General features: G+C 29.8%; 2 protein-coding genes across 5 annotated transcripts; both read right to left on the bottom strand.

The window, feature by feature from the left end:
• Positions 1 to 854: 854 nt before the first annotated feature.
• Positions 855 to 5,521, bottom strand: LOC113868658 (decapping nuclease DXO homolog, chloroplastic). 4 transcript variants are annotated; one of them, XM_027504447.1, is made up of 13 exons: positions 5,096 to 5,521; positions 4,152 to 4,390; positions 3,761 to 3,826; positions 3,570 to 3,648; positions 3,344 to 3,423; positions 3,225 to 3,248; positions 2,945 to 3,069; positions 2,245 to 2,461; positions 2,080 to 2,133; positions 1,930 to 1,976; positions 1,624 to 1,708; positions 1,358 to 1,421; positions 855 to 1,196 (listed from the first exon to the last, which is right to left on the bottom strand). In XM_027504447.1, exons 1-13 carry the CDS (start codon positions 5,427 to 5,429, stop codon positions 1,093 to 1,095), a joined length of 1,518 nt encoding a protein of 505 aa, XP_027360248.1. In that variant the 5' UTR covers positions 5,430 to 5,521; the 3' UTR covers positions 855 to 1,092. The 4 variants fall into 4 exon arrangements, with proteins under 4 accessions (XP_027360248.1, XP_027360250.1, XP_027360249.1 ...); XM_027504449.1 differs by having other exon boundaries at positions 966 to 1,196; positions 1,358 to 1,417; positions 1,620 to 1,708; XM_027504448.1 differs by having other exon boundaries at positions 966 to 1,196; positions 3,570 to 3,636.
• A 2,808-nt stretch (positions 5,522 to 8,329) lies between these two features.
• Positions 8,330 to 10,394, bottom strand: LOC113870234 (calcineurin B-like protein 1). The gene is made up of 8 exons (XM_027506827.1): positions 10,322 to 10,394; positions 9,752 to 9,834; positions 9,431 to 9,490; positions 9,216 to 9,324; positions 9,069 to 9,121; positions 8,791 to 8,871; positions 8,484 to 8,596; positions 8,330 to 8,396 (listed from the first exon to the last, which is right to left on the bottom strand). Exons 1-8 carry the CDS (start codon positions 10,392 to 10,394, stop codon positions 8,330 to 8,332), a joined length of 639 nt encoding a protein of 212 aa, XP_027362628.1.
• Between the last annotated feature and the right edge of the window lie 4,181 nt (positions 10,395 to 14,575).

The following is a 14,575-nucleotide window of genomic DNA, read 5'->3' as shown; positions in this document are numbered from 1 at the left end:
GGAGGGGTTTGAAGAATATCTTCATTCTGTCAAACAACAAATCCCCTGAGAATTTCGATAATTAAGGTTAGAGGAAGATTTTCACAAAGAAGACAGATGACCCGTTAGCAGAGAGTGATTAGTAAATTTTTGACGAAGACTTTGTAGTAGCATGTTCACAAACAACTCAGTAAGTTAGCAAATACATACGAAGATTTTGGTTTATTAGCATCAAATGGATTTGTCATGGAAATTTGTCCGATGCATATTATAGGTTAACTTAAAAGTTATACACAATTATAGCTTTCCATTTGTCAAACAAAAACTGCAGTTTAATTTCAGCCAAATGCTAATTCCATTGTAGACGGCTTAGTAATCGTCCCCCAAAATTGTCTTAATCGAAATTGCATGTACAATACTAGAATGTGATATTCCTTCGACTTTCAAAGTTACACTTGTGCTTTTATGCATTTGAGAATGGCTCCATCATCTCCACCCGACAGGAGAGTTGGAGCAATTTTATCTTTCAATTATTTTGTTTAAAAAAGGTCATATCTAAAACAGAACTTGAATCTCATTTATTCTAGCTTCCAAAATAATTGATACCGAGTCATGTGTTCCAATTATCATTTGATTTCAAAATGCTGACAATGAATTGCTAAACATGGGTTCAGGATCATATAGAAAACAATTCGTTTCCGTATCTCGTCCCCTGGAAAAAACATTATAGTCATTCCAAATGACATGTTCTATAGAATGTTATTAAATTAAAATTGTATTTGTATGTACACTGTTTTTAAATATGTAATTCTTGGAAAACAATTTTTTGCTTCAATAAAGTGAACGCATCTTCAAACATTCCATACTAAAGTTTAGAAAATGGAAGCATAAAGCTGAGAATATTAAAAACGAAAAACTATATTCCAACTAAACAAGGCCATAATGTTTTCGCAAATTTCTATAAAGATGTGAATGCAATTTTCCGCACTCATCGGTTATAACCCCCATCCCAAAAGTTCGTAAACTGATCAAAGCAGCGGGGAAAAATCTATAGTTGATTCCCCTTCGTATATTGAATAGTTTAGAATAATAACTGTTAAGGTCTCCAAATCTTCACAACAGCTCCAGATGACTAGTAATTGCATCTGGGCAAGACTGCGCTTGCAGAAGCTCCAAACGGTTGAAAGGTGGAGCAAACTGCAAAATGTAATCTTCATCTGAAACCAAAAAATAAACACATCAAAAACACAAAATAAGTTCCCTGTATAATAATGAACTGTATTTTGATTAGAAAAGGTGTTCCTGCAGATTTCATAGTCCATTTTAAGTGTACACGTGTAGTAACCGCGCAAAACAAATGGGATCGAGTAATACTCACTTTCTTTGACTGTTCCATAAAGCCAGCATAATACCTCATCGGCAAATGCCAAGCAGACTCCTCCCTGCCAACAATTTTGTTGATTAGCTATGCAATGATTCTTTGCACATACTTACGTAGACATACTGATGTTTGAGAAGGAAATAACATTTGGAACATCCTGACCGACAGGGGTGTTTACTATTAATTGTAGTTAACTAATGCAATAGCTGACCAAAACAAAGATTAGCCCTCCATGCACCTTAGTTACAGCAGTTAAAACGTACCTGCCAATAGTTCTTCATTTTTATTCTCTGTGTTATATCTTTGGTTCTAAGTCTTTCGGTCCGAACAAGACGACCTGCATCATCCCTGTGTATCGCAGCTAGGATAAATGAATATAAAGACAAAGTAGAAACCACTAGCAGTATGATTTTTCATTTGTGAAGCACACCAAGTGGAAGAAGAGAATTATAATTCAATAAGCTGAAATCAATTTTTCCAAATCTAGTTGACTTGAGTAACTTTATCAGCACAATGTTAATAAAAGTAAAATAAAAGATTGTGTAATGATATGAAACAGCAACAATTACCTGAATCCTATGACAATATATGGAACACCTGCCAGGAATGATTGAATCTGCAAGCAGTAACAGAGTCTTGTTGAATTCATCATACAAGTGAAAAAGGCACACATGGAGTTGAAAGGCATAAAATTTGATCACATAAGCTAGGAAATGTACCCAAAACTTCAATAATTTCTCTCTCTCAAATTTTTCCTCAGTATGATAATTTAACTGCATCATAAGAAATGATAGATTCATATCGTCAGGCCACAAAAACGCTATTCAAAAACAAAAATAAAAGATGAGATGAAGGAAGTATAAAGCAGCCAGAACTATGTCAACCTCATAACTCGTCTTTAACTCCACATAAAATCTCTTTCCATCATTAGTTGAATCACAGCAATCCATCTCAGCACCCATCAAGATACGATGAGCTCCTAATTTTGTCTTAATCATGGAACAGAATTCAACATTGGCATCAACATTATGTATCCCCTCTCCATCTGCTCTTCTAGGATCTTCAGTGGCAAGGCTCTCAAAACAATATCCTACATAACATCTAATTGCCAGACAGATTTTTTTAAAAGCTTTATCCCATCAAAAAAATGAAAGAAAAAAGTGGGAAGAAATCTTCCATTGTCTACCAGTTAAGCAGTTGTAAGCAAAACACCATCGTTTCACAAATAAAGCATCCCCATTTTCCCCCCTTCACTTTTAAAATTAAACATTTCACATTGTGTAAATATCTTCCGATGACAATTAACTTGAGTTTTCCAGCTTGGTTTCAATACAAGGCACTATTTTCAACCATGTTGAGAGAAAAAGATAGTGTGCAGTGGATGCATAACATTTCAATCAGCTTGATACCAAACACTATCCCTGAACAAGTTCCCTAACATCTATCCGTTTTTCATCATATTTATCAAGTTCACTCTCACACAGACAAACATCCATATTATGTTCCTTGCTTGCTGCTCCATTGAATATATTAAAGATTTACACAGCCAAGCATGATAAAATAAACAGACATGTAAGCCTGTACCTCCTGCGATCTAAATCACTTTGCGGTCTTTCTGGTAACTTATGCACATCAAGATAGACAACGCCATTCCTTTTGTGCACTCCCATTTCCCAAGGCTCATGACGAATATAAGCTGTAGCCAATATCTGCAAAGACAGGAGTACTTGGCTAATACTCACATGCTCATCACTTACTCACAGCTAAACTTAACAATTCACGAGGTTATCACTACTTAGCCTAGAAATTCCTAAAAACCATTCTGTCACAGAGCAAATATAATTCAAAATGAAAAATTCATTACCTTGTTAAGATTGTTACGGAATGTCTGCAAAGATAAAAAGATTGATGCATGACCATCAGAAATTGATTCAGCAACAAATCAAAATATTTTGAAAATTTAGATCATGAAATACATCATACCACAAAATGAATGTTTTGTAGAGGGATATTTTTGTCTCTAATGCAAGCAAGGAGATCACCAAATCCCTCTGAGCCTAAGTCTGTTTCACGGATTAACAGCAGAAGAAAAAGGGTTACAAATATAAATAGTGGAGTCTCACTTCTGATGCACAAATCATGTGAGTAGCATTTCAAAATCTAACCAACTGTACAAAATGGAACTTTAAATTGTAGAGAAATCAAACACCTTTTTTGGGAGTGAATGTATCATAACCTTCATTCAAATTAGCTCCAATATCTTCAGTGATGTGACGCTTAAAAAGTCTCTAAATAAACAGGATAAAGAAAGTACTTAACTGGTCATAATATCATGACAATCTATTGCAAAGAGAACCAAATGAAAAGAAATAAAAAACTAGAGGATCCCAAATGGCTTACCAAGCTACGATCGTCGAAGTACACTTCTCCGCTTTCGACACGACTATAGCAACCAACTTCACAAGGCTATTAGAGTAATCAAGAAAACATAATCAGAACAAATACCTCCAGAAAGCCAATTTAATAACAGTTTACCAAACCAACGCGTTAAGAAGACATGAAAAAGGAGAAAAACATTAGGTCTGATATTCAAATCAAACAATTTGCATGTCCAATGCAAACCTAATATTTCCTTTTCCTTTCTTCTCCAGTTTCAACATAACGAGGAAAGTTTAAAATTGAGATATAAAAACTCTATTTTCATAAAAATTTCTCAAATTCTTGAAGCATATTGACCATAAAGTTGCTTGAAGCAGAAGCAATAAAATACATGAAAATGCCATCCGCCTACCTCCTGAAAAGCAATGCACTTTCTTGACAGAGTTTCTTCACTCTTTGAGAGCTTCAACTCAGAGACAAACCGCTCATCGTGACGGCCATTCTGAAACCTGTTTCCATACCCAAAATTCTGCCGCTGAGGATAAGGTCCAGGACGAGGAAGAAGACCAGCTCCTCTATCATTTTGCTGCCAACGGCCACGGCCAAACCCCCCTCTACCCTGATTATTTGCATTGCGGATGGCAGGCAATACTGCCAGATAAAACCACATCTTGCCATAAAACGAATTAGGAAATAAAATCAACAATGACACTTTCTTAATTCATCAACATTTTTCAACAGCTGCAAGAATACAGAATCACAGTGGCAGGATGAAATCCTAAAATGCTTTGTAATGCAATGAAGTACCATTTTTCACACAAAAACAACAACCAAGCATTTTTCCACTAAGTGAAGTCTGACTTCATGGATCAAACGACATCATAATGTTCTATCATGAATCATATGTACAAACAAATCCTTGACCTCTAAATCCCTTTTAATTACTTTGCCTATAGTTTTCTTGGTCCCCCACTACTTCTAGTGAAAGGACTACCCTCCATATAATATACTTACTTCCTTAATGGAGCTTCTATTGCTCTTCTCCACACATGTCCAACCCAACTAGAGCGAGATTCCACCATTTTTTTCCTACTATAAATGCTTTTTACGTTTACCAAAACACATTCCTTCCCGCGTAACAGACTCTGTTTTTCGCCATCAGACACAGTATTTCACTTTCCAATTGTATCCTAAAAGTCCACAGCATTACAGGATTTGTTCATGTGCAAGCAACAAGACTAAAACAGACTATTTCTAACGCAACAAAAACCTTTAACCCTAGCAAAGGAAAGCAAAACAATTGTCCAACATACAATTCAAAAAAGTGGAAAAAACGAAAAGAGAAGGAGAATTTACCAGGAATAGGGAAAGGACTTTTAGCGAGGGTTTTACAGTAATCTTCATTGTCAGAGCCAAATAGATCTTTGTCTTCGAAGTCGCGATGCTGATAGCCATGGGCCTTGCTGCTATCTACGACGTCTCCATTCTCGTCGTCATCTTCGGCGCCGCTACTTGCGCTTCCGCTTGCGGAGGAGGAGTCGGCGGCACCGTCACTGGAAGAGGCGGAAGAGGAGGAAGAAGAGGAAGAGGAAGAAGAAGCGGAGGAGGAGGAAGAGGGGGACGAAGAGTGGGTCCCATCTTGCTCGTTGTCGGAATCTTCGCCGAATAGATCCTTCTCCGTCAAATCCATTCGCCACGCTTTCACTCACTTCTTTCTCATCTATGTTTTTTATTCCTTTTCGTGTTTCAGTGGGATGCAATTCATCCTTCATATTTTTTTTCTTCTCCCTCCCTCGTTGGGCCATCACGTTTCTAGCCCATTGCAATTCGGCCCGATACGACAAAAACTAAATATAAAACTTTACTTTGACCAGTTGAACAAAAAAGAAAATCATTTACTTTTACTAATTTACTCCCTACAAACCCTTTCTATCCTTCAATTCATAAATTTAAGTCATTATTTTAAAAAATATATATTTTTATGTTATTAATTAATTAAAACATACAATAAATATAATTAATATAAAAATTAACAATTCTTAATAATATGATAACATATCAATAAATAATAATTAAAAATTTTATCAATATGTTTTAATTAATTTTATAATTATTACCGATATCTCAGATTTTCATTAATTTATCTTAATTTATTAATTTATTCCTTTCTCTCTGTAATTATTTTATAAACATTGATTTTTTATTATTTAAAAAATGGATAAGAGGATATATTTATGTTCAACATACATATAAAATTATAGATGGATAAGATATTTATAAATACATAATATTATAATCAATATATATTTTAAAATTTTAAATTAGAATTTAATAAATTTATAATTTTTCTTTATTCTTGTGAATTTTTTGTAAAGTTTATTTAATCAATACAAACTTTTAGTAAAAAAAAGTTATTGAATTTAATGTTTTTTAAAAATTACATTATTTTGTGATCAAACATTTTTTGTTTTGTTTTATCTTCTCTTCTAACATAACAATATTTGTTATATCCTCAAGTAATAAATAAACATAAAAGCTACTTCAAAAAGATATTTAATAAACAAAAAACATTTTAATTATAAACAAGTCACGTTGAAATTTTATATTTTTAATAAGATAGGTTTAAATTTCATATTAAACTTCTTAATTAAATGAATCAATTTTTTTTTCTCAAGTCATGATCTAACTTGAGTTGTGAATTTTGCTCTTTATATCTTATATCAAAATGTTAAATAAAGGATAATAGTTGTTGGAACTAAGTTAGAAAAGAATTGTCTCTCTAAATTTATATGTGAATTGACTATTCAAATTAATCTTCTTAATCTTGTAGAGGGTAAGACTTATTTTTTTGGAAGTTTACCAGTAATGGAGTATTTTTCATTAAAGTTGTTTATAAAATTATTTTTATCCCTAATCAGTCTCAGACTTATAATTAAAATATTTTTAATCTTGTTTAGAAGTGGGCAGATTCACCTAAAATCAAGCTTTTCCTATAGAAAATAGTCTATAGTAGACTTCTTACTAATAATGAAAGATGTAATCTTAAAATATGTAAATTTATTATTTGTTCTATGTGTGATGAAGCTACTGAGATAATAATTCATAGATACTCGTGTTTTACTATGCAAAATTGGAATCAATTGATTCTCCTTCATAGTTTATCTTCATTTTTTTAGTAAAGAATTTACTAGTTGATTAATATTTAATTTGTTTAATTCTAGTTTTCTTATTAGAATTTATTATTTGGTATTACAGTTTTGGAGTTTGTAGGACAATAGAAATAGGAAGATTTTTTAAAATTCTCTCCTTAATTGTGAGTCTTTGTTGTAAAAATTAAATTTGAGTTTGATTTTCTCCTTCTATGTGAATAGTCTAATCATAAGATGAATTTTGGATGGCTAAGACTTGAGAAATCACCCAAATGATAACCTCCCATGGTCTTGCAGTTCAAACTAAATGTTGATAGAGTTGTCTCATGAACTACAGACTATGGAATTATCGTTAAGAATGGTGATTGTAAACTCATTGTTGATTTCCATAATTATTTGGATATGTGTTTCTTTTTTTTCCAGAACTTTAGGATGTATATTAGGATCTAAAACTTGTTATTAATAAGAAAATTCAACTAATTTGGATTGAATGTAATTTTATGGAAGCTATTTCTTTAATTGTTAACTATTTGAGAGAGATTAAATTCATCTAATTTAGTCATATTATTAAAAAAGCAAATCAGAGTGTAGATTGATTGATTAAACTTGGAACTGAAAGTGATTTACCTTTCTTTAATTTTGATAAGAGTTTTTTTTTTTATCCTTTTTAAGAATGAATTTTTTGAATGTTTAGATTCTTAGATTTATGATCTAAGTCTTTATTTGTCTCTGGGCTTTAAAGTCTTATTTATAAAAAAAAAAAATATTCAAAAATCTCATTTTGATCCAATTTTTATAACCTTTAAATTTTTTTTTTTCCAATTTATCTATTATGCATTGTTTCGACCATGCAAGCGGGTGATTTGCTTTGCCCATGGACCTTACAGAATAAAGCTGGTTTACTATGTTGGGCTGGATCTCACTTTACTTCACCGTGACATAGTTAAAACAGAAATTTTATAAATATATTTTTATTATTTATTAAAATTTATTAAAAATTACAAAAGCATAGAAAAAAAATATTAAGTTAAAAAAGAGAATGAACGTGATTAATACAATTTTTTAATTTTTAATAAATTTTAATGAATAATTAAAATTATGTTTAAAAAAATATCGACTTGCTACTATTTATTATTTTTCATGTTAACTCATGTAAACTAATCATGGTCTAGTAATATTTAATAACAATCAAACACTCAATGATGGAATGTTTTACACTAATATGATAAAAGTTAATTGTTTTATCTTATCTATTGCTGTACTTCCTCTCATTGCATATAAAATATATGTTTAGAAATAGTATTTAATTAAACACTTAACAATAAAACTTATTGAACACAGCTGAAAACGGTTAAGCTGTTTATAAGCTCTTCAAACAAGTTCTAAAAAAGAAAAAGTGCCTAATTATATTAATAATTGTGTAACAAAAAAATGTGCGCTCTTATTCAGAAATTTCATCCTCCACCTTCGAGTGAAACACAAAACTTGGGAAAGCAGTTGTAATATCCCTGCATTAATTTCACAACTTATGAATTATACGAAAATCTCAACAAAAGTGATTAAAAATCAACAAAAAAGTAATGTTACACACATACCTCAAGTAGGGTAGTGTCATGACTTTTAACAGAGAAGGATTTTCAGAAACGAAGTGTTCCCACTCAGATTTATCTATTTTTCCATCTTGATTCGGGTCAGCATCCAAGAAAGTCTAGTAAAAAAATGTAAAACATCAAGCTTAATCCTTTTTTTATTATTTTAAGACAATTAAGGTAGAGAAATAGGAGACATTAAAATCCAGCATTAATAAACTATATCTTAAAAAACACTGTTGATCTACTTATTTCTTATTAAATTAATCGTCTTTTTAATATCATACATGGGAATTAAACAAACATAACTCACCTTGTTAATGATTGTTTCTATCATTTCATCCGACAACTTAATTTCAGATTCACAAAGAAGTGCATTTATCATGTGCTTGACCTGTCAAAAATCACCAAATGTACTCAGATGCACATACATATTTGCGAATAAATGTCACTACAAAAGCATATTTGCGTAAGAACTTATCATTTCAGAAAAAGGCATATCCATACAGATTGAGATTTCATTAGATCGAATATCCAAACTGAACCTTGCAATTATATTGAAGATGTATGAACAAACAATTAACATCTTACCTCATGGCGCTCTATAAAGCCTGTATTGTCTAAATCGTAGAGCCTAAAAGAAACTGCAAGAAAATCCCAAAAAATTATATTATATTAGAACAGTGAATCACAATATGGATACCCAAAAGGTCACGATGATTTGTGCGTTCAACTTACAGTCAATCTTGACCTGCATCGGTGCATTTGGGTGGAAAACATCCAGTGCTCTAACAAAGTCACCAAAGTCAATCACTCCTCTTCCCTTGACATCAAACAGATCAAAGATCTACATATGGAAAAGAAGAAAAATCGAATGTCAATTGACTTGAACTAAAAAGGCTATTTAATTAATGTTTACATACAATAAAAATTATAAGAATATTGTATAGTACCCGACTTGTGAAGAGATTCTCTTTTTTCTTATTGTTGAAAATTGCCAATTGAAATTCTTCCTGCAAAAGAATGCTTATTATCAGTTATCACCATATAGACTAAGAAGTCAATGTGAAGAACGCAGATATTACAAACCTAAATAGTAACTAAATAAGCATGATTTACCGAAAAGTTCACTACAAAGCAAGAATAAATAAAAATATACTATAGATCATCCATTTCTTGAAGCATCATTTTAGAAAATTACAACCATTTATTTTCATATATACCTAATAAATTAAAGTAAAATTTATAAATAGTGGCTATTTTCTATTTGTTACCTTGCTTATTAGCCCATCATCAATGACGGACCTGCTGATGCTCTTAAAAAGCTCATATAATGCTTCAACATCACTGACACTGACTGCGAAACCAAATATTAACAAATAAGTTTAAACAAAACCAATATAAGTGTATGAGAAAAGATAGGACTCAAATGCATTAATCAATACAGCTATTATCAATTGACACAATGAACCAACTAGCCCCACTTATAGATCTACATTGTGATTTCCAAAGATAGAACAATCTTGTGTACAAATGGATGGAAAACAAACTGACAAACTTTTTGTTTTGGTTTACATAATAACTGCAGCAGAAATACAATGTATGTTACTTTGCATTTATATAAGGCTTTGTTTGTCCCGACAAAGCATAGTAAAAAGTTTTTCTTTTTCAAAGAGTCACCCATTCAGAAGCAAGAAAATATGTAAATTCATAATTAGCATTTCAGAATAACATATCTCTAAAAATCATTACACAGTTGTGACTCGAGACAAATAGCACTCTTATAATTGTGCAAGAATTACTTTTTTGCATCATTCCATAAAAAAAATGGAAAGTTAACTTACAAGTTGTCTCTGATGCAAGAGCAAATGGGTCTTCCATTGGGAATTCTCTTACTTTGGAGTGGAAACAACCCATTTTTGAAGGAAACGTGGGCAACGCAGCACGTACAAAACTAGTGCCCGAGTTTCACTAAAATATAATCAAAATCAAAATTAAAACTTGCAGTTGTAAACCCAATTTCAAACACCACAACTTGAAGATGATTAATAATAAATCACTCCCACTATTGCACATCAGCACATACAAGATGGAAAGTAAAAATAAATTGAATACCACAATATAATATTCGATCACTTAGAAGAGATGGCAACGTGCCTGTGATCACAAACGATACTTTCCAGAACACTGTCTTTTTTTTTTTATCATTTTGAAGGAAGAGGGAGCTCTAATAACAGACTTCAAAATAACATGGCTATGGCTAATGAGAAAAATATGAATAATGAATAAATTAAAAAATGGACCTTGATGTTGGGTTCTTCCCGTCCCCGTAAAATATAGCCTAGATATAATAAACCTTCAAATGAAAACCTATCAAAACCACAGAATTCCACGAATCTTCTCAACAATTTCACAAATTGATAAGTTCTTAACCATCGTCTTATCATTAATGCATGAATCAAAGCCAACAAAAGATGTCAATTAGATCCAATTTACAAAGGATACAATTTTTTTTAAAAGAACAAATAATTAATCCGAAAAGTTTTCAAGACATCCAAATTTTTTTTTTCTTACATTTTATCTCATGAATTTCATCATGCAGGTCGAACCTCAACAATCAACGTAATATCTAATCACACTCATAAACGTTGCATGGAAATACAACGTTATGCATGAATGACATGGGAAGGGGACTCACCGACTTGAAAACTTCTCCTACAAAATTAGCATTTGATTGATATTTGAATTAACTATATGGGCACACGTCTAAGGCCTTGTATGGCGAGAGAATATAAAAGATAGAAGAAACGAAACGCGTTATTGTTGAGAATGAAAAAGTAGAATGAGAGTGTGGTGTAAGTGTTATATATATGTATATATATAACGACGGTGATGCTAATTTTGGCCGTTTGATTCTGGACCCGAGTAGAGTACAGTTGGTAATGGTCAACGAAGACCAAGTTTGAAACAACCAATCTCTCTTCCACCATTGGATGTTCTGCTTGCAAAAGAAACTAGACAGAAATAACGATTTCACACACCGTCTTGACAGAATATAAAGTAAGAATATTTCAACAAATAACTAAAATTATTCTTTTAGCTAAAAATAATCATTGCGTGTTGTGTTTTTATTATAAATTATATCGAATATATCAGTCTCGCTTATTGAAGTAATATAGTTAAATTACAAATCAATTGTACTTTCACATATCGTTGTTAATTAAAAATTTGTCATAAATAAACTATAGTTATTTTACTTAAGCTGTTTGATTGTCACAATATTCTTTTTCTAGTTAATTTATTGTGAATACATACGATGAAACATGATTTATGTATCTATCTAGAACTAGATATTTACTATCGATATATTATAATTATATATATAAAAGTTCTTCTATTATCTATATATATAAAGAGGTCAAAGACTAGGAAAACCCATGTTCTTTATCTTTATATATGTAATGTAACAATAATTTCTTTAAAATTATTTGTGTATTGATAAAATTATGTCTAACTACTACTAAAAAGTAGAGCAAAACCAATTAACATGATACAATTTTAAATATGAATCCTTCTGTTATGTTTTATATTATTATTAGTATTTTTCATGGATTTATACTTTTCATTATTTTTTCTAATATTATCTTTAAAATACTTTGATTGTAAAGTATAACAAAATCATTTAAAATATATTGAATATTTGTTTGTTAAATAAATAAGTCGTGGTCATAAACAATTAGTTTAAACAGTTTATACTAATTTAGGTTGAGCTTTATGAACCAGCACATATGCAATACATAAGTGAATATTATTATTTAGTAATATAAAACATTACAATAAATATATTGGTAGATTGAACTATTTGTGTTGGAGTAATCAGACAGCTCAAAAGTAAAATTGCATAAAGTAAAAAAAATTATCAACCATTGATTTAAAATATAATATTTAATTCAAGTTAATTGTAAACGCTTTCCTTCTTTTATTTATACATTTTTGTTTTACGTTTGATGAATAAGACATTATAAATGAAGAAAAAGTAAATAAAACTAAAACCGGACCCTGTAAGCTTTGGGATGAGCAATGAAAAATGTTCTTTTTCTATTTGCAAATCTAACAATTTGATGGGTCACCCACCCGTAAGGTGGAACCCAGCTGATCTTGATTTTATGCCATTCGCAAATAAATAAATGCAACTTCAGTACCACTATTAGGTGTAGTTTGAGTTTTTAACATAATTTTACATGCAAAATCTCATCCATAAATTTGTTTTTTTTTAACACAGATCATATTAAACAGTAATCACATAAGAAATATTTTAATTAATAAATAAATAGGAATTCACTTTTAAAAGACCCTTTTCAAGTATCCATCTCTCTCAAATAACTCTAGACGTGTACTTTTCGCTTTTAAAATAAAAATTAATTAAACATTCAAAATATTTAACACAAAAATAAATATAATTTTTCTGATATTAACAAGGCAGCTATGTTTAATAAATGAAAATTTTATTATTAATAATAATAAAACATATCCTAAGCGTAATCCGAGCTTAGAGTTAATTAATTAACGAGGTGGTACCCACTGCTGCGGGCACGTTATTCTCCCAATTCCAAAGCCAAATTGCGACAGCGACCAATCACGCTCTCCAGCTGATGCACGCATAACACATTTTCTTTCTTCTCTACTTTTCCATTTTCCTTTCACCCAAACAAACAAAAGAACATTTTTTTTTTCTGAAATAATTGTTTGTATAAATAATTCGCCATTTTTAAAGTTATATTAATAAATTTAACTCTATAAATTTTTGTAAAAATACTTATTTTTAAGAATTCCCACTAAAAATACTCTTATTTCCCACTTATTATTATCTTCACTGTTTAAAATGTGTGTTCTGTGACAAGTGACAACAACTGATTCGAAAACTTGCAAGTTACCCTTTTTCTAGCAGCCTTTGGCACGTCCCAGAACGTAATGATTAAAAAAAAAAACCCTTTTTTTAACGGCCTTATTGATCATTATCCGTAAGACAAATAATTTAAAATAACAACTATAATTTTTTTTTGTTAAAATATATAATAAAAACGTATTATCAATATTATGTTTTTAGTATTTTATTTTTTAATTATTATGCTAATAATAATTATTGGCAAAACAAATTTTTTTAATATTAATAAATTTCGAGTTCATTATAGGCTTTTTTTTATATAGTTTTTTTTAAATTACTAAAATATGAGATTTTTGGTACAATTATAAAAATAGTTTTTTTTTCAAAAATTACTAATGATGATTTTTTATCATTTTTTTCAAAAATTGCCAATAGTAACTTTTAATTACCTGTTTAATATTTTATTAATTTTTAAAAAGCATCGTTTGCAATTTTTTATTTTTTATTTTAATATGTTTTTAAAAATTGCCACTAATATTAATTTAATATTTGCAAAACAAACTTTTTAATATTAATAAATATCGAGTGCATCATATAATTACTTTTACAAAATATAAAAGATTAAATTAAAATATTAATTTAACTGATAAAAACAATCTTTATATATAATACAATATAATGTAAAATATAAAAAATAATTCAAAAAAATAAAAACAATTTCGATAATAAGAAAATATTTTAATTATTATTTATAAATATTTGATTATGTCCAATGTTAATTGAGTGGTTTTAATTATTAATTCAAATAATTGATATTAATTTCATTTAATATAAAAATTGAAAATGCATAACCAATATAAAAAGGCACGTAATTTTATAAAAATGAAATGGCAGTGTTATTATAATATTTAAAAATGAGAACTCATATTATCCAAAAGTGAATAATTAAGTAATCTTGCAAGTTTCAACCTTTTGTTTTGAGATATTTCTCATCCTTGCTTCCATACAACATTATTCGCATTTCGCATTCTCTCTCCGCATTTTACTTTTATCATCACATATTTTTAATTAATTAATAAAGCAATATTAAATAAATTATATATTTTTAATTAAAAAAATGTTTTTCAATAAAAAAATAATTTGTTTTTAAGAGCTTGGTTCCTGGGTGTTATTATCAATAATCAATCATTAATGATTTTTGGTATGTAGAAAA

The sequence above is a fragment of the Abrus precatorius genome, unplaced genomic scaffold (assembly GCF_003935025.1).
Source record: "Abrus precatorius isolate BTA unplaced genomic scaffold, Abrus_2018 Scaffold6, whole genome shotgun sequence".
Lineage (NCBI taxonomy): Eukaryota > Viridiplantae > Streptophyta > Magnoliopsida > Fabales > Fabaceae > Abrus > Abrus precatorius.
The sequence above is the reverse complement of the archived record's forward strand: the minus strand, read 5'-3'. Positions and strand labels throughout refer to the sequence as shown.

Coding starts and splice junctions, on each gene's coding strand:
- LOC113868658 (XM_027504447.1), bottom strand. CDS start 5,429: ATGGATTTGACGGAGAAGGATCTATTCGGCGAAGATTCCGACAACGAG. Junction 3,070..3,224: donor TCCGTAACAATCTTAACAAG/GTAATGAATTTT, acceptor CTGTCTTTGCAG/ATATTGGCTACAGCTTATAT. Junction 1,422..1,623: donor AAATGAAGAACTATTGGCAG/GTACGTTTTAAC, acceptor AATTGTTGGCAG/GGAGGAGTCTGCTTGGCATT.
- LOC113870234 (XM_027506827.1), bottom strand. CDS start 10,394: ATGGGTTGTTTCCACTCCAAAGTAAGAGAATTCCCAATGGAAGACCCA. Junction 9,122..9,215: donor GATGCAGGTCAAGATTGACT/GTAAGTTGAACG, acceptor ATTTTCTTGCAG/TTTCTTTTAGGCTCTACGAT. Junction 8,597..8,790: donor TAGAAACAATCATTAACAAG/GTGAGTTATGTT, acceptor TTTTTTTACTAG/ACTTTCTTGGATGCTGACCC.